Source organism: Leptosomus discolor, chromosome 2 (assembly GCF_034619465.1).
Source record: "Leptosomus discolor isolate bLepDis1 chromosome 2, bLepDis1.hap2, whole genome shotgun sequence".
Lineage (NCBI taxonomy): Eukaryota > Metazoa > Chordata > Aves > Leptosomiformes > Leptosomidae > Leptosomus > Leptosomus discolor.
Window position 1 is genome coordinate 125444011 of NC_141392.1, and position 24134 is coordinate 125468144.

The following is a 24134-nucleotide window of genomic DNA, read 5'->3' on the forward strand; positions in this document are numbered from 1 at the left end:
GAATCTGGATCCAGATCTCACTTGTTGAAGTTTGTGGAAGCCTGTTCTGTCCGTGCTTTGCAACCATCCAGCTAACTCTGCTGTCGTCTTGTTCCCTTGTCTGGAGTTCTGGAAACTCGTTACCTGTTAACTTAGACCTTTCCTCACCTCTTGACGTGCAGACAAATATTTAAAGGATATCTTTCTCAAAACATACCCTAAAATCCCCAAGCAACTATTTTTTGTGATTGGGTCCAGACATTCTGTTTTGCTGTTTGCTACAACAATGTCCCAGGACTACAGGAAGTTGTGTTGTCCTTGTAGAAGTGCAGGGAAATTATAAATAAATAAACAGAGCAAAAATAAATACACTAACACTTAAATGTTTTTAAAAGTAACTTACGACAGTCAGCACAAATAAAAATAAGGCAGATTTAAATTATCTTTAGTTTGACTGTGGTTTTATTCTCTACAAAGTAAAGAAAGGAGCAAATTTTACTCCCATATCTTCTCTCATTTAATGCTTTCCATTTTCATGTTGCCTTTTGCTTACAGCAGCCTTAGTGTGGAGAGTGGCATCATATGAACTCACTCCTCTATGAAATTTAGAGGATTAAAATTAAGACAGTGGCTTTCTTTAAAGGTATTCGGGTGTCAGAAGATGCAAATAGGTGCTCTTTACAATTGCAGTGAGAGCCTTTCACAACTTCTTGAATTCTTAGTGAATCAGTGAGAGCTGAGATTAGAAGCGAGGCCTAATTTCCTGCCTCTAGTCTAACCACCTGTTCCCACTCCTTCCTACTGCTCGAGATCAGTCTTGCATTATTTGTCTTGAAGTCAGTTTTTAAACTACAAAGACATCTATTTTAAGAGATTTTAATTTATATTATGGAGTACTATGGAAACTCGGGTAATCGGGTCATGATCACAACAATTTTTAATAGGAGGGACTGCTATTTCTGCTTTGTTTTTTAAAAATAAAAGCTGATACATAAACAGGAGTGTGTGATGTTTTAATGCTTGGCTGCGTTGGAGAGCACCCTAAGGTTTCCCATGACTGCCAGATCTGCATAATAAAATGATATCTTAAAATTATTTGCTACTTTTTTAGTTTTGTAATAGAGCAAGTCAGCTGTATCACAAATTCACCTCACTGGCTTGAGAGGTTTATAGGTGTTCTTTGCGGCTCTATCGGTAAGGAAACGGGGCTCCTTCACCCCTGTTAGCAACCAGAGTGCACGGAAGAGAGAGCAAAAATTGAAGGAACTGCTGCAGAACTGGCTACAGCTGCTTCTGTGCAGCACAGAGACTGGCTTTAAGACCATAAATATCATGTCTCGTAATCTTTCTTGCTGTTTCTTTATAATGGGCTGATGATGCAAATGTGGCCAGAAGATTGTAAATGGTGGCGGTGATGAATGACTGTTGTACTCGGTGGATGATGGGGCTGCCGTGGGGGTCACTGTTTGGCAATCAGCTTTAACACCTTATCGCTAACCTGCCAGAGCAAGACAGCAAGCTAGTAATTCTTGCATAACTGTAGTAAACTACTGGACAGAGAGGGCACCAAAAAATGATATTTCTGAGCCTCAGAAAATACAGAACAATGCATCTTAGTTCTGTGGAAGAACAAAACTTCGATACGCAGTGGCAGGGGACGTAAATGAACGTGCAAGGTGAGAGTAGGTGGCAAAGTACAAAAAGTATAAGGGGGAGGCGAAGCCAAGAGGGTATTTCGTCTGTGATTGCAAAGGAATCTGACCCCTAACAGGAGTGGATGGACTTCCTTTGCTGTAAACAACAAATTAGGAGAGCTAGATTCAGGAGTAGAAATGACTACAGAAATGCTTTACAAAGCACGTGGGAAGCACCTAAACCATCCTTTCCTGGCCAAAACAAACGAGCAGGTGTGTAATAACAGGTTTTTGAACCTAAATACCAAAAAGCTACGTGGATCAGTTTTATTACTTTCTCCTGGTTCACCAAACAGCTACAGTGAAAGTGAATTTCCAAAGTTCTTGTCGAGCTCCCTTGTCAGCGCATATCTGTTGCGTTATTTGAGAGTACTGAGTTATCTAATGTCATTAAAACCCATTCTGGAAAAATGCTGGCGAACCATCTTGAACTAGATGGCTGGCCCAGCTGCTGTATTAAATTTCCAATATATTATAGTTAAGTGGTCAGGGTTAGATGGCTGTACATCTCTGCAGAAAGCATCAGCTTTGTTTTGTTACGCCTTACAAGCAGGGTCTTAGGGCTAAGTTGGCTTTAGTGCTTTTGAGCATCATTTCCAAGGGAGCAGCACTTAACCCTTTTGAACTGAAGTTGAGTTTCTCATGACCAAGCGGCTCTCCAAGTGGAGGTGTTGCCAAATCTCTTGATTCTGTGCAAGGAAACAGAAGGTGGAGTTCTGATCACTTGTTCTGAAAATACCTTTTATTTTAGCAGCTCTTTATTTCAGTCCTGTGCCACTGCTTAGGCTGGCATCAGCCGTAAAGTAAGCGAGCGCGTACTGAAGTTATCTTAACAAAATGGTCTTTCCCGGTGCTGTTTTTCTGTAGTCAGTTGCCCGAGTTTCAAAGATGCAGAGACATTCCAGTCAAGGTGGTGGCAGCTAACAAAATTGCTGTCTTTGACCTTCTGATGCAAGTTTAGTAACTAATCTGGAGAATAATGAACCGCAATTAATGAAATCTGCTCTCGTATTCAAGTGTGTTTCTCAGACAGCACATAAAATAATTGAAAGAACTTCCTGCTCTCTAATTAGTTAGATTGAATTAATTTGGCATAATAGGATTCTTTATGTAACTAGCAGAACGGCTTCCGATGAAGCTGTTTATGTACCTAAAAGATTGGTTTCTGATGAAGCTGTTTATGTACTTTTAAGTTAGAAAATGCCTATTTTCTCCATTATCTGATGCCTTTAAATTAATTGCCAGTAGGCTGTAAATAAAAAAAGCCAACAATTTAAACCTGTTTTGGATTGCTGGAATTGCTTTTTATTTTCCTAGTCTATTTTTTAAAAAGCTTAGTACCGCAGTGGGCAAGGTTTAAAGCCTTACCGAACCTTATTGCTGATGAGGAAAAGTTTAAAATACTTGTGTAAAATATGCAGGTGGATGGAGAATCAGAGTTTCATCTGTCTGTGCTTAATTATATTATGTACATGCTCTTGAAGCTTGTCTTTTTTTATTAACGTGCTGAGGCTTTCATAATGTGCACCAAGCAGAATTACTGTTCTTTACCTTATGACCCTCTTGATCTCCAGGAACTGCCCGTGTAATTACATTTTAGGGCATCATTGGGTGCTGACATTAAAAATGTACATATTAAATTTCAGTTTCTGGTTTTTGACATTGCTGTGGCAGAAGCACATTCCTCTGACCAATGCGCATTTGGTAGGTGGATTTTGGTCACCTTCGTACTTGAGAACCTTGCTGGATGCTCAGATGTCTTTTTGCTAGCCCATGGCTTAAATGAAGAGATCTTGAGATCTTTTTATCTTAAAAAAAAAAAAAAAAAAAAAAAGTAAATAAACAGACTCTTTGAATTTCCATGTGCTGATGTAATTCATTTTGGTTTTGTGATACGGAACTGCAGACATGTGACACATGGAGAGGGCAGCTCTCAGTTTTCTCTCTTTCACCTTCTGATGCAGATGTGGTAATTAATCTTAAAAAATAATGAAATGCCGTTAATGAAAAGCGATCCAAATAGACAAAAGCCTTTTTCTGGCAGTGCATTAAAAAAATAACAGTTTCGTGGCTGTGCATGGTGCATAATAGAATTGCTAGAACTGACATTCCTTAATCAAATGTAAATAACGTGGCCTCGGAGAACCTTCTTTAGAATCTCAAAGGCTTTTTTTCAGAGTTTCAAATAAAGAACCATTTGGATGCTATAATCAGCATAGCTCAACAGATCCTCTGCGGCCAGCTGAGCTCGTATGTGTCTAGTCCTTGTGACTGAGTTGTTAGTGTTTTGATTTCTTTCTGAGTTCAGTTCTCGCTATCATCCTCATGCAAATAGTTTTTTTAATGAGAATGAGTGTGGAAAACTAGCTTTTAAAGTTCTTGGAGCAAACTGCTGCAACATCTTTATGAACTAACGCGAAAATGGTTATGAATTACTCTTTTAATCTGCCCAGACCTAGGAATGAAGTAATTTAACCCCATAGAAGACAGTATGGTTAATTTTGCATGAAGTGTATTAGAAATGTGAAATTCGAAAGTATTATTGCAGGTGGAAATGTTCCACGTACAGAAGGTGGAATAAGAGGGGTTTGTTTGGGTTAATATTTGAACGTACAGTGTCTTTAGAGAAGAAAACACACGCCAAAAAACAACTAACAAACTTGTACGGGGTTTCAGACCTCCTACTGGAATGCAGGAGATTTTATATTTGAATGATTAGTGCCTTTTAAATGATTTTAAAATTGGGGGCAGAGAGGAATCTTGGGGGGGGGGGAGCGTTTTTAAAATGGGTGACCTTTTTAAAATGGATTCACCTTCTTTGGCCACGTACTGGGGGATTCACAATTCTTACGGCACTGCTGCGTATATCTTGTGGAAGTATTTTGTCCCGAGTGCTCAAAACTGATTTAAATCTATGTTTAATGAAGCAACTGTTACGCCCTGCTGCAGAAGTTTCCAATAGCTGCTTTTAAATGGTGCTGTGAGCATAATGCTGTCAGTGTGACAGCCCTTGAGCTCAGTCATTTCTATCTGCAGAGGGTGAAGCCTAGACAAGAGCAATGGAAGTTTTCTGGTAATGCCCTTTTCGGATTGCACCGGCTATAACCTTGGTTAGACCGTTTTTGGAGCTTGGAGGATAATTTCTGTCTGCCCTGTTCTGTTTACTGCCAGTGGACTTTCTGCGTTATCGGGGTGTTAACGCTGAAGGATTTTCATCCAGTGACGTGAAGTCAAAAGGCTTTGTACTGAAGTCATCCGTCACCGTTGTCAGAGGCATTTTACAAAGTGTTTAATGACACAGAAATACCAAAATTGTGTTTCCTGAGCTCACTGAAGAGGTTGCCGTTACATATATCTAATACAGGGTATGAGAAAGAGTTCATTTAGGATTAATTTTGGTGCCTCTCTAAGTGGGGGGGGATAACACATGTGCTTTTCCTGTTCAAGCTCACCAACACGCCAGGTTGGTCTCCAGATTACACGAATCCCTAGTAACTACATGGCTTTTGGTCACCTCAGAGTATGTGCAAACTGACCTCTCATCTGACCAGAAACGACGGCGCTCTTAGAAATCCTTATAAACTCGCTGCACAGAGCAGCAGCTCGTAGGAAAAAAAAAAAGACAATTTTTGTTCTACAAAGATTCAAAGGTGCTTTAAAGTGAATTGCTTTCATGTTCTCTCTTACTCCCTGTTTTGTCAGCTTGGTTGAAGAAATCGTGCCAAAAATTATCACTGTAAAAGGGTCATGTTTTGCCCTTGGGTAAATATATATATGTCTAGTTGAGCAGTCGCTATCTACAAACGTTTAATGCCAGAATTTGGCTCTTGATTCAGAAATATTTTTCATCCAGTAAATGTCTTCACAGATAGTCAAGCACGTTTTTTTCAGTATCCCCCCCCCCCCAAGTAATTTGACTACGTTTTGTAACAAAGATTGGTTTGGGTACCCTTGCTACCCCAGTGAGGGTGTTGCTGCCCATCTGTTTCTTGTCAGCACCGAAGCTGGGCAGGTGCCACTTCTCATAATTGCTTTTTTCTCCCTGTTTTTCTAAACATGGCTTGGCAAAGTTGTCATAGTTTCGAGATTTGTCATCCTTTCAGGAGGAGAACTTGATGAGGAGTGATTAAAGTGTAACGGTTTGCTTTCTTTTGCTGTTTGATATCAGCTGGATTTTTAGATTTCATGGATTTACAGCCTGCAAGACTGAAGGTTTTTGAGAGATAAAAAAAGCCCCGAACAAACACTTTCCTATGTTGGTTTGTTTTAAAGGGAGAAAAGGAAATAAAAGGAAGTGAGAAATATCTTTAAGTACTTTTTCTTATTCCAATTCCGGGTGCTTACCTCTGGGTAATAACGCTGGACCTCAGAGCGCTTCCCAGAGATGACACATATACTGGGAGAAAACGGGGCAAAAAGGTAAAGTTGTGTTATGGCATCAGCGTGAGAGCCTGGAGCTGGCTTGAGCTCCTGATACCAGGTCTGCTGAGACAGGCTGTTCCCCTGCTAGATCAGATCACAAACAGTAGCGTGGAAGCAACAGGGACAGTGATTTATTTCCTTTGCGGAGCCTTTCCGAGATGCCAAAATGCCGTGCTTTTAGCATTAGACCATGGAGATATTTAACGAGGATAATTTGAAGCCAAGAGCCTTGGCTTCTCACTGAGGTTCAGCTGCACCTCTGCAAAAGGTTTGAAGTGCTGTGTAAGTGCCTGCCTAGGGGATTAGCCCCAACGCCTCATGACTACAGATTATTTTTTTTTTTCATTAAAAGGTGATATTTAATAGCTTGGCTTTGCACTCCCAAGATGGACCAACCCATGGTTCAAAGACGGTTGAAGAGGCGAGAGTAAGCGTTCTGCCAAATACTCTGCTCCCTTTAACACCGTGATAAGCTTCTCTTAAACCTAAAATGTGCAGGGTTTTCTCCTAAGAAAGTTAATCCCTCTCCTCTCTAGTCTTTGTTAAAGTGAAGCACATGGCTGTTAGGACAATCAAGTTCCCCTTGCATGTCTGAATTAATATTTAGGACGAGCCAGAGTGCTCGCTCACCTCGTCGCTCTAAGCTGTCTCTGGATTCGGTCACAAGTCAGCACGACGGTTATTTTCAGGTTAATACTTTTGTTTTAGGAGATTGCCACTTTATTCCAAGGGAAGCTGAAGTGCTGGAGTACGAGGCACCTGAAAACCACTGGATCACGAGCCCTAACGCTGCGTTTATTTTTAGGCTTCATTGATTTGTTCTGATTTGGGTCACCATCTGCTTCCTGGAGCCCCAGTGCGCGTCCTAGTACGGATCTCGAAACGCTGCTACCTTGTGCGCCCGAAAGAGAGCCTGTTTGCTCTGAACCCCGCTTCAGCAGTGTACTTTCGATTAGCAGGTTTAATGACGAGCAAACCCCTCCCCTCCTGCTTTCTTTTGTTGAGCTGAAGCTTTAATGTCTTACAAAACCCGATTTTGATCCGCTGCGAAGCTGTTGGGGTTTTTGTCCGTGTTTTGTCTGTTTCTTTTTCACTTTGCAAAACCATGTTGTTATTTAGTGCCTGGCCATCTCTGTGTTAAAAAAATAGCTGTTCTTTTCTCCCGTGTTTATTCCTTTTGGGGACAGGATTAGTCAGATTCCTGCTTTGCTGTACTTAGAAGGGATGCCAGAGAAGAGTACCTTACTCTTCAGCTGGAAAGTTTCAGTTCTTTACGCAGATTGTCGAATTCTGAAAATAGCGTGCCTGGGAGATGAGCACTGCCTGCGTCTTTCTACAGAAGAAGTTCTCAGGTCCCTTGAAGAAAAGAGAAAAAAGGCAGACTGCTCCCAAATTGTATAATATGTCACCCTCAAAGAGCTCCTCCCCTGAAAGTATGAACCTGTGCTTGCAGCATGTTATTTAACAGTGCCAAAGAGAGATGTTTCTGCCCTTGTCTCCTCCCTCCTGTTCTTCATGCTTCCCTTTCCCAAGGTTCTCCACTGAGCTGGCGGTCCCTTTCCCTCCTGTGTCAACAGTGCACGGCAGCCCCGTTTGACAGCTGAGCCAAAGATTTATAGTCAAGTGTCACAATTTGCTGTTACAGCCTTAGGAGAGTGATTATTTCCAATCTTTAACATAAAAACCTGGGTAGGGAGCAAGTGAGGGACATTTATTGTCCATGCTTTCCCATGAGGCCCCACGCTGTAGAAGAGAAGATACGGCTGAAGTGGTTCTTCTAGCCCAGGGCCAGTATATTGTGATTAGCACATGGCACGCGTAGTGTTGACTCTAGCGGGCAGCGGCGATGCTCCCTTTGAAAAGAGGATGCGTAGACCTTGCTTCTGGTGTCCTTTTTGGGTTGAAGCAGACACTGCCGATACCTAAACGGCATTAGGATACTGGAGAGGGAGAAAGAGATTTGGAGATGGACTGAAGCTGAGGATTTCACTAGCCAGACCAGCGCAACCTCAGATCCCTTTGTCATCTGGTTGCTCAGTGGTCTGCCTTTGTCCGACTGCATAAAAGAAAACTTCGTACCCTGTGAATTTGTACTTGTGCTGCTTATGTATTAAAATTCAGAGGTGCCTTGGTGAAGGTTTTACCCCTTCAGAGTACGGCCTCAGAATGCCGTAACGTAGCGGGGCTCCACCCTTGTGTGGCAAAGGTTTGTTCGCGATCCCCCAAATTTCAAATACGGGTTTTAATGTTTACCCGTTTGACGCTATTTAACCCGTTAAGCGAGTGATGCTCTGGCTTTTCTCATTCCTGCAGGCTGTCCCACGAATCATGGTTCAGTCTGCCAGCGTTGATGCCAGCGCTGCCAAGATAAAACAGGTAAGCCCATCCCAGCAGGCGATGATACAGTTTTCGTGTTCACCTGCCTGGAAACCAGAGGTGGCGAAAGCAGCTGCCGGCCTAGCTGCTTCCAACCTGTGGCACTTCGGCTGTTCCTTCGCAGTGAGCCAGTTAAATGAATGCAGCGTGTGTCGCTGTGTTTTCTTAGGTCCTGATAAAATCTCCGCTTCTCTCACTGGTTACACTTTTATATTTGAAAGCCTGGTTAATCATATGATTGCAATTAGCAGTTAACTAGCTGGAATTTAGCTGTTTTGCTGCTTTAAAAGGCAAATTGCTAGGCTCTGACGCTTTCTATAACCAGAACGTGTCTGTTATTCTGAGTGTTGAGCTTAATTCTCGATTTTACATTTCAATCCAGTTCATGATATCGGTGTGAAGAAAGGCTCTTGCTAAGCTGGAGAGAAAATAGACCCCGTGGTCTCCCACAGTTCAGCAGAACATCAGTCTGATGAATAGCAAATCGGATTTTTCCCACTGCGCTTTTATTGTCTTAGCAGAATGTATGTTTTCTTAATTGTAAGAGGGAAAACCCTAAGAAAGAGCAGAGCTCCAGAGTCCGCGTGTGCACCATCCTCTCCACAGAAAAGCTAAAAATATGTCTTTAATCTGCAGGAATATTTCAAAAAACTTTTCTCTATTACGTTTCACTTAGCAATAGCAAGCTAGCCTTTGGTTCAAATTCCTGTCATTCAGTCAAACCCCACTTTCTCCAAATGCCGCTTACGTTTCCAGTGGAAAAGGCACTTTAGAATAAGGTGAAAATCCTGTCGTTTGGGACAACGTTTAACAAAATTTGGATCAGTAAGCGAAAAAGTACGCCTGAGAGTTAAGACAGGATACGTACAAATCTGCCGGCCTCCAACCACTTCTTTTCCCCCTTCATATTAGCAGCCTCCTCCCTCCCTCCCAAAGAGATTTAGAGACATCCTAATCTTTTAGAGTACATGTGCTGGCGAAAGATATTGATCTATCAGATTTAGTAAACTTTACAGCCAAGAAATACATCACTAAAATGGGCTGTTAATCTCACAAGGTGCAGTTAATTTCATACTGTGAAAGTGTGCAGTGCTGGCGGCATTGAGGTGGGAATGGCATTTGGGAACGGGGACATAAATGACAGTTTAGCTGGAGAGGCATGATTTATCAATCCTGAGAGTTAAGCCAAATAACTGTGAGAGACTTATAGATCATGGCTGATTCACATTTCATATAAATCCTGCTATTCAAACAGCAAATGACCGTTCCTGCAATATAAATAATTTTCAGTAAATATTGGGGAACGTATTTCTTTTAGTTGACACTTTTCTTATTAATGGAAGAAATGAGGTGACAATCCTACCGGGTTTGCAAAGCTGACTCCGGATCAGTTTGCATCTTCCCGAGACTGCAGCTACACGGGGATTTAGATAAGCTGAAGGCCTTAGTACTTCCCAGAGGCCTTGTATCTCTCCTTTTAGCCCAGATCTTTTGGATAACAGAGCTCCACGGTCCCTATCCTCTTCTGTTTCAGATTAACCAAGAGGACGCAGGGAAGCAGCCCTTCCAAACTGCAGTGCAGACCTCGGAGGCGGACAAGAGTCTGGAAAAGCCACCCAAAGTGCCTTTGCAGCAGCCCACAGGAGACACCCAGGCGCAGGACTCCCAGGAAGGACCTCCGAGTCCTCTGAGCGAAGCCTCCAGTGGGTACTTTTCTCATAGTGTCTCGACAGCCACCCTCTCTGAAGCCCTTGCAGCGGGAAGTGATGCTGTGACTCAACCTGGAGGGCAGATGCCTCCAGTGAGTGACTTCCCAGCTCCCGCTGTGGCTCAGGTCTCTTCTTCTGACATGCCAGGGCACACGGACAGTCCTTCAGAAAGCTGTCTCAGCACTAAGAGGGAGAGCCCACCTGCCTTCAGCCTTCAAAGCGCTCCCGCCAGGCCTAAAGGCGGCACTGAAGTGAACGGAGGCGACGCTTTGAAATCAAAACCTCGCGCGTCTCCTGTGACGCAGAGCGAGCAGGCGAACGATGCCTCTGCGGCCACTGAAGCAAAACCCTTTCTCTCTACCTCCGCTCCCAAGAAGGAGTTGTTCCCCAAACAATCCACGGAGTCGGCAGGACAAGCGAGGAAAAAAGAGGTGGCTTCCGAGGCTTCGGAACCGGGGTTTCCCAAACCACAGCTTCATCCCGACCGATTGTCCCAGCCCAGCGTTGCAGCCTCCCCCTTCAAAATCCAGAAAGTGAAGACATCAGAGCTGAAGTCCTTCACAAGCATGCTGGGGACAGATCCCACGTGTCCACTAAACACAGAAGAGCAGCAGGAAGGAGAAAAGAGCGTGGCCGCTGCCCGTGGACTGAACCATAACGGATCAGGGACGGCAGAAGAAAAACTGGAGGTGACTTCTGACTCCGAAGATGCCAACGAAATTCCCGAGTGGCTGAAGGAAGGAGAATATGTCACAGTTGGTGCAAATAAGACGGGCACTGTTCGATATGTCGGGCCCACAGACTTTCAAGAGGGAACATGGGTTGGTGTCGAACTGGATTTACCTTCAGGTAAAATCGGATCTACTCCGGGTGGAAAGCAGAGCGCGTGTCAGCGTGCAGCGCTCGTTTTCACACCGCTTTTTGCTGGGGGGGGGGGGGGGTTCATTAGCCGTTACGGGCTGCGTTCTGCGAAGGGAAATCTCAAAGGTCTTTCCCTGCCGTAATCTTTTTCCACTCTGCCTTTTAAACCTGGTCTCGCCGACCTCTGACTGAATCGTGTCCCTTCTCAGTTGTTTCATTGGCTTCTTACAATGGAGGAAGGGGATCGGGGTTGCTTTTACCGTGCAGCTCGGTAAGTGTATAGCTGCAGGAGACAGACCTTGTGTCCAAAGTGTTCTCTTCTGGGCTTCTGCTCAGAGGATAAGGGTGTCCAAAGCGCAAGAGGAGGTGTGGGGTTCAAATAAGCAAAGGAACATTCAGGCTCGATAAGTTGCAAAGTCTCTTTAACAGGTCACCTAAGTCTCTCACAAGCTATTTTAAAATAAGCTGTAAAATGGTAAAACATTCTGTGTGTGTATATATATATATACACCTATATGCATGAAAACCAGTAGGAAATGATCATACATTGACCACCAGGACATACAGGTGATTTAAGGTTTCTTTCAGCTTCTCAGTTGTCGTTCCTGCCTGACTCCTACCTGTACAACTGTAGACTCCCCAAAATTTAGCCTCTAATGCATACTTTTTGGAAGCCAGGGTGCTGTTCCCGGGGAGGCTCTGTTCCTACGTGCCGTTGTAGCACGATGTAGGAAAAAAACCAGTGACTTCAGCACAAGATGAAAGAAAGGTGGTGGCTGGCGTTTGTTCTCTGCTGGTCTTTGTTCTCTGCTGGAGCCCCGTGACTCCTTCCCTCTGCAGGTTCGTGCCCACTTCCATGGGACTCGTTTTCTCCAGGAGTAGGCAGGACTGGGGGAAGGCAGGGCGTGGTAGTGGAAAATCCGAGAGGCAAGCGGTAGATAACGGCTGCCTTTGGCAGTAAGAGGGCTTGGTTTACCCGTAAAGCTCCTTATTTAAATCCTTTTCGCCGAGCTGCAGCATAGGCTGTGTTCGGTGAATTGGCACGTCCTGGGGAGTTGCCCATGCTTCCCTGGGGTTGGAGCCGTTCACCCGGATAAATCCTGTGTCCAGGATCCAGAACTCCCATTAAACGAGCGGTCCTCTTCCCTGCGCGTGGTGTGCTCATGGAAGCCGAACTGGGCAGGGTGTTTTCAGCTGGTTTCAGAAAACTCGGGAGTTTGCCACCCTGGAAAGCAAACTGTGGCTCTGATCCCTTTGAAAGTTGTAGACCCAATTCTCAGTCCGTTCCGAGCCTTATTGGAAAACAGAAATTATATTTACAGATTCATTTCACTGCACGTAACCTGGTAAGCATCAGCCTCGCTCTCCGTGGACGAGTCAACCACCTACGAGATTTTTGCTCTGTTGAGGACTCTGCTGCCAAAGTTACGGGATATTATTATTTTTTTTTCCCCCCTTCTGTTTCCACCAAGGATTAAGTCCCTGATTCGTTGGAGCATTAACTGGCATCTAGCGTATCTGGAGCTTCCCTTGGGAAATACGGTCATGAACTTGTATCCTTGTCACACTACAAACAGGGGTAGAAGTCCAAGTCCTTGGCTGTGTGAGGGTATGTTGGACCCAACGCGGCGATGGTGGTAGAGAGGAGGAAACAGCCGTAAAACGAAAGGGGTGCCCTTATGTTGGTTGAGGAGCTGTTGTGTCTTTCCACGTTCCCTTTAGAGGTGGGAGCGCTCTCTGTCCCGGTACCCACAGCAGCGATGGAGAGAATTTTAAATGATCCAAAGAGGGAAACGGAAAGATCTCCACAGCATCAGCATAAAGAGATTGTTCTTGCTGTCCTGCGGAGGTTTTGCGACACGGCAGCAGTAACTCTTCTCAAGCTCAGGCTCTCATCAACTCAGAAAACCCAGAGCTCTTTTAATTTTCTCTTTTCCTTCCTTCCTGAGAGTTGGCTAACGCCTCTATTGCTGAACTGACTTATTTCACACTTCTGGTGAAATTCTAGAATTCCCCTGAATAGCGAGCGGGGAGGAAGAGTAAGGTGGAGCGTCCCGTTCAGAGCAGCTGTCTCCATGCAGTGGCTTTGCCGGCGCTCAGCAGCGAGAAGGAGACTGGTGTCACTGGAGCACAAGCCTGCAGCTGGGAGCCGTCCGAATCGAGTCCAGCCTTCTGCTGTCGCCTCCTCTAATCTCCTTTTATCCCATTCAGATCTCAAACCAGCTGATGTGGTTTTTATCTTCGCTGCTGTGGGAAGGCTGCCCCCGCTTCGCTGCTCCTCTGGGCGCTGGAAGACTTGTCTCCATATCCATCAGGGTGTCGATCTTCGGTCTTGTTTGCTTTCGTGGCGGCTTTGTCCTCTCGTCCCCGCTGTGCTCTCCCCTCCTGGGTGTTTACCTTCACGGTGCATTTATAGGGAACAGGCGCTTTCCCTCTCGGCATTTTCTTCCTCCTTTCTTCGGGTGTCCTCCCAGCAGCCCCCCGTACCCACAGGACAAAAGCCATTTTGTCGCTCATCTCTCTCTCTCTCTCTCTTCTTGTCGAAGGTAAGAACGATGGCTCGATTGGAGGGAAGCAGTACTTCAGGTGCAACCCGGGCTACGGCTTGCTGGTGAAACCAGGCAGAGTTAAAAAGGCCACGGGCCCGGCGAGGCGGCGGAGCGCCGGCTTGAGGTTGCAAGGAGGAGCCGCCACCGAGAACAGGAAGAGCGGCAGCTTCTCCGGTTCGGCCTCCAACCTGGCTTCGCTGACGGCCCTGGCGAAATCGGAGGGAGGATCCACGCTGCGACCGGAGAAAAGCCAGAAAAACGCGGAGAACAGGAAATCCTGGGCAAACTGAGGCAGCCCTACCCCACCGCCGCCCGGCGTGCGGGTCTTCCAGCTTCGGGAAGCCAAACCAACCGTGTGAACTTCTAGTTTGTGGCAAACACTAATGAAGGGGTTTTTCGTTGCTCTGCTTTGGGTGATTGGCACGTTAATTCTTTGCCTTGTCGTGGTGCTGGATCTACGTCCTTCGTTTCCTGTTACAGATCGTGACGCTCCAGGGTCTGACCGACGGCAGCCGGTGAGAGCTCGTGGCGGCGGGTGGGTGGAAGCTCCGCGCTCCTCCACCTTTCGGAGGAGACGCGCAAATCGTTCAAGTGACGGCGCTTCTCTCGCTGTGACTGGCAATTCTCCAAAAAAACAACAACAACAAAAAAATATCACCCCTCCCCAAAATAACAGTTCTAATTTCGGAAGAGCTGTGTCTGTATCGCGTAATACACGGTGAAAGGGCAAGGTTCTGGTGACTCCAGGCAGGCAGAGAAGCGAGCGTAAAACTTTATTTGGAAATAAAGAAAACCACCCCCCACCCCCCCCCCGCCAAAACCCCCTTTATTTAAAAAAGCAACAGCTCTTCGGTGGCGTGACCTGGGACCAGTGCCCCTTCTGATTACTGCCCTGTTCCTCTCGCCTTCTGTGGGACTCGGCACAATCGTTCCCACCCGTTTGCTGGGAACAGGAGAAGGCCTGTGACCGGCTCTGTAATATTTTTGATCCCTTCTTTGTAGGAAAGAGGGGAGTCGAGCGGATTTTGCTGTCTAGTCCATTTAACGTGCGCTCTCACCGTGATGGGATCCCCTCTCTCACTTGCCCCAAAGCGGCAGGACCTTCTTCTTGGTCCTGCCCTGTGGGCCGAGAGGATTTTTGCGGAGATATCGGCGCTTCAGCGCTTCGATGTTCCTCCCCCAGCCTGCGGAGACACTCGGATTTTTACCAGTTATGCGAAGCAGAGGGTCCCTGTCCTCACGGTGGGATTCATCCAGTCTATTTATTGTTATTTATTATTTTAGTGTATGAAATGTTTGCGCTTTACAATCATCCACCGCACCGGGCGCCGATCCAAAGAGGAGGGGCCTCCGTCGCCAGCCGAACCGCCCCGGCTGAAGAGTCGTCCCCAGAACTAACCTTCTCGCTTGAAAGTGGGGGGGTCTGGGCTGGCTTTTTTTAAAACTGGATTTTATTTTTGGTAGCCCTTGCTGGATTTTAACGGCCTGTGGCACACAGGGTGTGTGGCTGTAGCCGGGTGGGTGTATACGCGGGCGGGTGTCGCCGTGCACGCGCTCGTTGTCGACCAGATCAAGAAAAGCCACAGACTTTTAAAATATTCTGAGCTGTTTGCGTCTTGTTTAGTCATCATGGGGGGGGGGGTGTTGGACAGCTGGAGCAAAAGCTGTTTTATCTACGTGGGGAGTATTTTGGATGCTCAATTAACGATGGAACTTTTAATACGTATCGAGTCGGTGCCCGTGCTGTGGGTATCTAAGTGCCTTAGCCATCTGGTTCAGAGGTCCAAGGGAAAGACACATTGTCATCAAAGGAGCTAGGGATGCTTCGCGAAGGAGATAATTATGCTGATTTACTGTAATTAATATCATTTATGCAGAAGGAATAAAATTAAAATAGAAACTAATCTGTAGCAGAAGTAAGCGGGATGGGTTACAATGCAGCATGCCTAGTACTGCCAGGGATTCGTGTGTCCCTGCAGCTTTGTGTAACGAGTTTCAGTGTTTCCTCAGTTTCCGTAAAGAAATCTTAATACAAAATGTACAGACCAGCTTTTAAAGATATTTTTAGTGTACAGGTTTTTTCCTCCTTTTCCTTTGCACGAAGCTCCTGTCCATTCAAGCCAAGACGACGGGAGGAATTTAGCAATAAAGAATTCAGACACTAAAATCCTGGGGTTTAAAACGGTGGCTGTTTCCATAGACGTGACCCGTGCCACCGCACAGCGTTTCGTTTTGGGGTGTGACGAGCGTGGCTGATGCACGATCACCTGCTGACTAACACGATGCCTCTTATGCTGCCTTGTAAGTTTTCCAAAATCCATCTTTACCCCGTTTTCTAATTGCACTTTGTTCTGATGCGCTGCAGCAAGTTAGCTGGTGTGGACAGCCCCGAACCCTTAGTCGTGGGGTTTAGCCTCAACAGGTCATTTCCTGGCTTTAGGGGTATCTTTACAACTCCTTGATGTTTGCTAGGTGGGCCCTTGGGGGGAAGGTAGGAAGGGAAGAACCTGTCCGAGTCCTTTGGAAGCCTCTTTTCTTGCACCGCTGTCTCCGAGGTCCGCAGTTCTGCGGGACCAAGGTGAAGGTGTCGGCATCGCAGGAGGGGTCAAGCAGAAGGCGGTTGGGTGAATGGGTGTTTGTGCTGCAGCTCAGGCGGCGTAAGGACGTATTCCGGTGTTTGCCCGTCTGGAGGCCGCCCCCGAGTGGTACGGGGTGGGTTTCCTCTTCCAGCCGCCCTCGGTGGCGACGCAGAACCGCGCTGGGCGCATGGGAGAGGGCTTGGGGCACAACTCGCTGCCTCTTCTGGGCCACCCTCTCCTGGAAGCGAACGTCTTCAGCACAGCCGGCGTGTGGACGAGCACGACGAGGTGTTGCCGGAGTAACTTGTCGACTTTGGTCGAGGGGGGGGGGGGGGGGATTTCGCTCGTAGCTCTCTGGGGTTTTGCCGTCTTGTTCGACTGTTGAAGCTAAACCTCGCCTCAAATCCCACCCCGACACCTGCCCCCAAAAACGAAGCCACCCCGACCAACTCGCCCCGCTGCGGCGCCAGCTCCGGAGCACCCAACGCATCGCATTTGGCCGCGAGGATGTTCTTAGAGGACTTATCCCCCTCCCTTCCTGGGCACGTCAGGTTTCTTCTAAAGACGTTTTCCAAGATTTTGGCACAGCAGAGCGCACGTCCCTCTGCTCAAAGCCATCTGTGACTTTGTGCCAGCTAACCAGGAAGCAGTTTAAAACCATAATGAAGGTTTTATACATATATATATATATATATATGTATTTTATAGAGAACATCGGAAGAACTCCATGCTCAGCGTGCAGGAGGAGGTGCTCTTACCTGGGACCGCCCAGCAACCGAGGCTGGCATGGGAATAGCTATGCATATTTTCCAAGATTTTTCATGCACTTTATACAGGGCAGAGGAATAACGCAGGAACTGTCATTCCTGTGTCGGCTCGGGGCTGCGAGCTTGCCTTCCGTGTCCCCGAGCCGTGGATGGGTCTTGGGTTCCGGGCGGAGAAAATTGTGTTGGTGGGTAGGAGATGAAACGGCCCGAACCTGTGTCCGCAGGTCACTCCCTCGGCGTGGGGTTTGGTAGCACCGTGGTGGTGCTGGTGGTGGTGCTGGTGGTCATGGTGGTGCTGGTGGTCATGGTGGTGCTGGTGGTCATGGTGGTGCTTGCTCCGAGTCAGCCAAGAGGCTGCTTTGCGGAGGAACTATTTTTTTGGGGGTTTTCTCAAACCAAGCCAAGAGTTCTTCCTGTGTTATGTTCAACTCTCGTGGTGTTTCGATCTCTGTGCCCAAAATGATACCTTTTCAGTTCGACAGCCGCATTTCTTTGCTGTTTAATGAAGTAGTTTAGTTGAGGAAAACGAATAGAAACGAGTTCTGTGTGGTAATACCGCCTGAGTCCTTACGGAGAGAGTTTTGTTGGTGATTGAGATGGAAGCTCCCCGCTGCTGCCCGTGAGGGGGGATGCTCAACGCCTCTTTGCTCCCCTATGAACCAAGACACCCTCCTCGTTCCTACCTGTCGGTCGTGAAAACCCGTATGAAACGAGCGTGGGTGTTGTACAGGCCGCTTGTGCGGTAACGGAGCCCTTAAGGAGCCTTTTCCCTGTCGTCCTTACGCTGGTACTGCCCGATCTTTGCACAAGAAGTTCAGTTTTTGCAGTGCCTTATCCCCGGGGCAGCGAGGGGCCGGATCTCCCACCGCCCTGCCGGCGGCCGAGCCCTTCGGCAAGGAGCAGTGCGGGTGCAGGCTGGTCACGCTACAGCGTACTCTTGAGCTGGGCTCGTAAGTGTCTTGTCCCTGGGTCTCCTTTACCCGTTTCTGCCCTCTCCACCCTCCTCCTAAACCAACCGTCGTGGTTTTCACCCCCCAGAAAGGCTCGGCCACCACTGCCTGCTGCGAGCCCCCCGGCCCGGGCTGGGTTTGGCCGGCGGCGGTGCCTCCTGGCACAGCCTTGTCCTGGCTCTGGCCCCCAACCGCCTCAGCAGAGAGAGCATGGACGGGGGGTTGGGGCTCCTGAGCAGAGCAGGAGGAACGAGCTGCAGACCCTTCCCCTTCACCTTTTGCCCGGCAGGAGCAGGCGGCTGCTCTCCCCCTCGCTTTCCCCTGCCAAACTGATTCCCGAGCCGCTGGAGGAGCCGTGCTCCAAGCAGTAACGGGCAGCCTGGGAATCGCCGCCTTCCCGCCTCGCTTCAGGCGTCCTCGTCGCTCGTGCCCGTCCTCCCCGCGCGCCCCGGGCGGGCTCAGCGCAGCCGAGGTACCTTGTGCTGTTTCACCACCGCCGCCGTGGCTCGGGAGAGCCTCTTCCAGCTCGTCTTGCTGTGGGTTTCTGTAAATGTCGTGGGTCTGTATATAAAGAGGGGCTGTGTCCTGGGGTGTTAGGTGTCTGTCGGTGTCCTTCCAACGAGCTGAAATCCAAAGATACTTTGTAATGAGCTGTAAAGTTTTTAATTATTTCTGTACAATACTAAATTACTGTAATATTGTATTATACATGCAACGCAGCCTGCAGTACCTAAATAAACATCTTCTTTAGAGCCGGTCCGTCTGCGCGTTGTTAATCCAGTTCAGCAGAATGTTCAGGTGCATTCGCCGCCCTACGGTGGAGCCGCATCACTCGGGGGTGCTGAGAAATGCTTCAAACAAGACTTTTGCCCTGTTGCCTGCATTTTGGGGACCTTCCCCTTGACCAGCGGAAACCCACGGCTTTCCCTTCCCTCCATCCTCCCTCCTCTTGGATCCTCGGGGGGACTAACCCTTTGCCCACAGACCATGGGTCCAGGGAGCAGTGGGCAGCCAGGGGAAGGCTTTGTTTAACACTCGTTTTCCCTGTCCTTACACTAAATAAAAGCAGATGGAGGTCTGGTCACACTCCCCCTGTGCTCGTGGGCTGGTGGGCTTCAGGCTGGACAAGGGGCTCTTGCTGCTGGCCCTGCCCTTAGTCGCTGCAGTGATTTCTCTGCGCTTTCTGTTCCCCTTGTGGGCTGTAAAAAACAACTGCTTGCAGCACCCCCAAAACTGGGTCAAGGGCCCCGGGGCAAGGAAGGGGGATGATGGCTGGGCTGGGGCAAGTTTGGTGGGGAAACTGCTTAAAACTCCACAAGCTGGTTAGCAGGGAGGGAGCTGGGATGGGGATGGCTCCTTCCCGAAGAGCAGAGCTTAGTGCTGAACCCTTATTTTATCGTAGTTTCAGCCTGGTGGTGCCTGATTTGCCCCAATTTGTACAGACGCAGCAAGCAAGGGATGAGAAGAGGGGCTGCACCAAGCTCAGCATTGCTTTGCGCTGGCCAGTCCCGAGGGGAAAGGGACAGAGGCTGGTGCCAGAGCCGGCCTGGCCTGGTTCTGAATTCAAGGAGAAGATGTAAGGCTGAAGAAATGGTTTATTTTATAAGAACTGTGAGATGGGCTCAGGGTTGTCTGCCCAACTGCTGGTCTGAAAAACAAGAAATGCCCTCGGAGCCGCCCCGTCCGTCCCGGGGGCATCGCTGTCAGTGGCGTTACCCGGCTGAGGTGAGGTGCAGCACAGAGGAGTGAAAACTGCAAATTCATTTCCTTCCTGGTCAGGGCAACTTGGGTCCTACAGCCTGAAAACTTGGCCCCGGTACCTCCTGTGGGGACCAGTGGCAGGCGGGTGGGGAAGCCCAGCAGTACGGTTGCGGTGCCTGGGTCTGTGGTGTAAAAGCGTTGGATCTCATTAAAAAAAAAAAAAAAAAAATCCCAAACCAAGCACCAAACCACCGCCCCTCCCGCTCTGGGCCGTCTGCCCTGTGTTGTCCTGCTGCAGCCTCCTGGCACGGACAGCACTGGAGGCGTCTGCCCTTGGGGTTTGCTGCAGGCAGGGGGTTTGGGCAGCGCACCGAGAGGCTGGGCAGGCGTCGCTTATGGATTATCAATGTCTCTAATTAATGTGATGGAAGTGAAGCAGCAACCTAAAAAAAAAAAATCAAACCAAACCAAAAAAAAAACCCGCAACCAACCAAACAAAAAAAAAAACCCCACAAACCCAAACAAACCCCAAAAAACCTGATAAATTTAAATAATAAAAAAATCCAAACCCCACAAACACACAACCAAGACACATCACCAATTTCTCCTGTCGCAGCATCCCTCCCAGGCCCTTGCAAACCCCCAGCAACCGCCCGTAGCTCAGCGAAGCGTCTCCCATGCCACCACCTGCTCCCCTCGCTGTTGCACCGTGGGTCCAACCGCTTGGGACAGCGCTGCAGGTTGTCCCTTCGCTCTAAAAGTGCCCGAGGAGCGGCCGTGGTGGCACGACGGGACCTGCAGCGGGCACAGAGAGGGCCGGGGCCTCACTCCGGCGCTTAATGGAGCCTCTCGATGGGCACAAGCCTCGTTTGACGGCACAAGCGCTGCCAAACAACGCCGGGCCCCTGGCAGCCGCGCCGTGCCTGGCTCTGCCTCTTCCAGCCCAGAGCACGGCGGAACCCGTCTCCCCTCGTATCCCCCTGGCACAGCGAGGAGCCCTGGGCGCTGCAGGGCCCTGCATGGAGGGGGCTGGGGGGGGCTCCCAGGGACTTTCTGACCTTGCTGGGGGTTCGGGGGTGACCCTGCAGGTACGGGCTCAGGCACGGTCGTTGGCGCTGCGGGGAGCTCTGCTACCACCAACCCAAAGGCCTCGGGGTGTTGAGAACCCCGACGCACCCAACCCGTGTTTCAGGGCAGTGGGGTGTCCTCAGAATGCTCGCCCAGGTCATGTGCGGTGGTTTGGTTGTGGGTTTTTTTGGTAGTTGTTTTTTTGTGGGGTTTTTTTGTTTTGTTTTGTTTTGTTTTGTTTTGGCAACATTTTTCTCCAAAAGACAGCTTCATGTTGGAAACAACTGGCAGGGTTTGACTTGGATTTTTTTTTTTTGGTGGTGGTGGTTTTATTTTATTTGGTGGTTTGTGTGTTGGGGTTTTTTCGTTGTTGGTGGTGGTTTGGGTTTTTTTTGGTTTTGTTTTTTTTTGTGTTTTTTTTTTTAAGCAACAAATGCCGTGTTGATTCCACAATCCCTGCTGAAAGTCATTTAGCAAAGGATATTTTTATCGGTGTTGTCTTGCAATCAGCGCACAAAAATACAGCTGTTTTTTTTTTTTTTTTCTTTTTAAAAAACACTTCCTTTAATGTTTTACCTTCTGAAAAAAAGAAGAGGGAAAAAAAAAAAAAATTCTTTGCCTGAAACACAGGCGCCTTTTGAAGTGGCGTTACTTTGTTCAAACCTCGCTCTTCCCGGAAGGTGGTTGTAACACCTTCCCCGCACCGCACCGCGCGGCGCTTTCTGTTCTGCAGCCAAAGCTGGTTTTAAACAAACAACAACAAAAAAATGAGCAGGTAAATAAATTTTTAAAAAAAAAACCAACAACAAACCAAACCCCAAAGAACAACTTTTTCCCCCTGCTTTCCTTCAGATGAATCCCACTCTCATTGTCCTCACCTGTCTCCAAGTGGTGGAGGCACCGGCGCGGCTGGAGGTGAGTGTGGGCACCCACGGGCCTCTCGAGCCGTGCGGGAGATGCTCTGCCACGAGCTGGGCAGATGTCTAAGGGGTTCTGCTCGCCTCTGGCCACCGAGCTGAGCCGTGTGTTTCATTGGTTTTGGTGTTTTTCAAGCTGCACCCCGCTTATCTGGTTCCCCAGGGAAAAAACCACCAACACGAAATGGGCTGGGAGCGGAGTTTTGTGCAAAGCACAGGCCTCCGCTCGGAGTTTCTTCTTTAATAAAAATCTCCCAACAGAGCTTTTCTGTGTTCCTGGTTTCCATCTGTGGGGCAGGGAGTGGGCTTTGGGCTTCATCCCCCGCCCAGGGCTGCGACAGTGACCGCTCTCCCGGGGAAGGGGCTCCCTGTGTGCACCCGGTCGCGCCGGGAAAGGCCCCGTCCCCGCCACTCCTGCCTTCTACTTGTGGGTCCTCCAACATCCCCCCTCTCCCCTCCAACATAAAGACCTGGGGGACTCGGGCCCTGATGGGTGGCAGCGCCGTCAGCTCATGGCCGAGTTGTTCCAGCGGGTCGCCCTTCCGATGGAGATCAGAAAAGAAATGGAACGTGTTTTGGGGATTAACTTGTAAAGAAACAAAACCCAGTGAGAAAAACGGCTCAAAAGCCAACAGGTCTGGGGGCTTCGCCTTCAGTTCTAGATCTTGAGCCAACGCTGGTGCCCAGCCCCTTGTCTCGGGGGTGTTCATCCTGAGCAAAGCCCCCAAAACCACCCTCAAACCTTGGCTGCACGTACCGGTTTCAACCAGCACGGCACAACCCAGACACTATTTCAAGAAATCAACCCATTTCTGCGACATCAGGGCTGTCGTGCTACCTGGCCCATTCACACCCACCAGCTGCAGAAACTCCGTCCCGTTGTCCTGAGGCCCTTCCCCACCCACCCCGCAGACCCAGACACCCCCCCCCGAGATGCTGAGCACCCCAAGACCAGGATGAAAACGCAGCCAAGGCCCCCTCGCCCCTCAGCAGCTTCAACAGCTTGGTGGTTTTGTAACCAAACGGCCCCGGAGTCTGCTCCCTCCAAGCAAGGGCCCCATGAGGTGGGGCTGGGACTCCCAAGAGGGCCCCGTGGGGCAGGTCTCCGGAGCCGAGGGCACCTTTCTGCCCGGCACACACCATCTCCTTGACCACGACGCTCCTGCGTGACCAGCAAACCACCACGCCCAAAGCAGGAGATCAGACTCTGCTCTGAAGGTCCTCTTTTAGGGGAAGGAGCCGCCAAAGGCGCCCGCCCTCAGCCCGTGGGTCGAACTCCCAGGCAGGGATGCTTCGAACGCACCGCCGCAGCATCCGCCACCTCCGCAGCATCCACCACCTCCGCCCCTCCCAGAGACCACCCTCAGAAAAACGGGAAGGCACAACGACTTCAGGCTTTCTCAATCGAGTGAGTATCTTCTACATTTACTAAGTTCTCAAGACACGTTTTGGGTCTTTCTTGCGTCCAAGGCCTCTCTCGGCCTTTCACACCTTGGCACAGAAAGGACTATAGAAGAAACGCCTCGTGGTCGAGTTATACATTTTTATTTTCTAATAGGTACAATACTAAAATAAACACAAATTAAAAAAAAGTTTTATTAAAACAAAACTGTACAAAAAAGCAGTTATACTACATTTTAATTACAGAACAGTCTACTGTCCAAAAGGCACTAATCCAGAATAGGAGATACAATGATACAGGACTCATTTTAACTATTTTCATCAATACAATAGAGCACTTGTTTCTCTGTCCATTCACATACAGAAACAAGGACTTTTGCTACAGTCATTACACATTGTTATAAATATGAGCCCTACATGGAAAGATGCAGTATCGCTCTCCCTGGGCCAAAATTCAGGTCAAATGATGTTCGAAATTAAATTTAAAGGGGAAAAAAAAAAAAAAAAAAAAAGGAAAAAGAAAGGAAGAGAGCAAAGGACACGAGGGAAGAAGTTGCTACTTGGCGCTTTCGCAGTGCCTGCTGCCCGAGGAAGCCGTGATGGGCGTTAAGTCGCGCCTGCACTTCGGGGAGGGGAGCACTGACACACGCAGAAAGGCCCCGTTTGCCTCGAGGCTCCGCGGCGGAGCTGGGAGGTGAACGTTCAGCGCCTCGTGCCCAAAGCTCTGCGTTAGTTTTCCCACTACGCCCTGGTTGATCCCGTTTCTCCTCCGCCCCCCTCGCTCCCTGGGCAGCTCCCCGCTCCGTACGGGCGGGTAACGACTCCCGGGTGCACCAAGGGAGAGAAACGATTACTTCTCTCCTCGCAACGACCGACGGAGCGGACCCGTCGGCATCTTGCAGATAAACGCAGTGATTTGGAGAAGATTTTAGAATATTCTTCTTAAAAATCAGTACCTTTACTGCCAGATAAGAAGACGGACCTCGACCAGCAAGGCTGCCGCGACTCGGCTGCGACCCACGGAGCTGGGGGTGGCTCAGCGCAGCGCCCGGGATGGGGGAGGATGGGTCTGGGGGGGCGCAGGGGAAGTCACCCCCCCGTCACCTCGCCTTCCTGGAAGCACGAAGACGCTTCGGCAGCGGCGGGGAACACGAGCTCCCC

General features: G+C 48.8%; 1 protein-coding gene across 1 annotated transcript in view; it reads left to right on the top strand.

Moving 5' to 3' along the window:
• KIF13B (kinesin family member 13B) overlaps positions 1 to 14405 on the top strand; it is a 128972-nt gene extending 114567 nt beyond the window's left edge. Inside the window, exons 39-41 of the mRNA XM_086460354.1 lie at positions 8409 to 8471; positions 10006 to 11029; positions 13588 to 14405. Coding sequence (XP_086316480.1) covers positions 8409 to 8471; positions 10006 to 11029; positions 13588 to 13880 — 1380 coding nt within the window. The 3' untranslated portion in view covers positions 13881 to 14405. The remainder of the gene's footprint in view (positions 1 to 8408; positions 8472 to 10005; positions 11030 to 13587) is intronic.
• The last annotated feature ends 9729 nt before the right edge of the window (positions 14406 to 24134 follow it).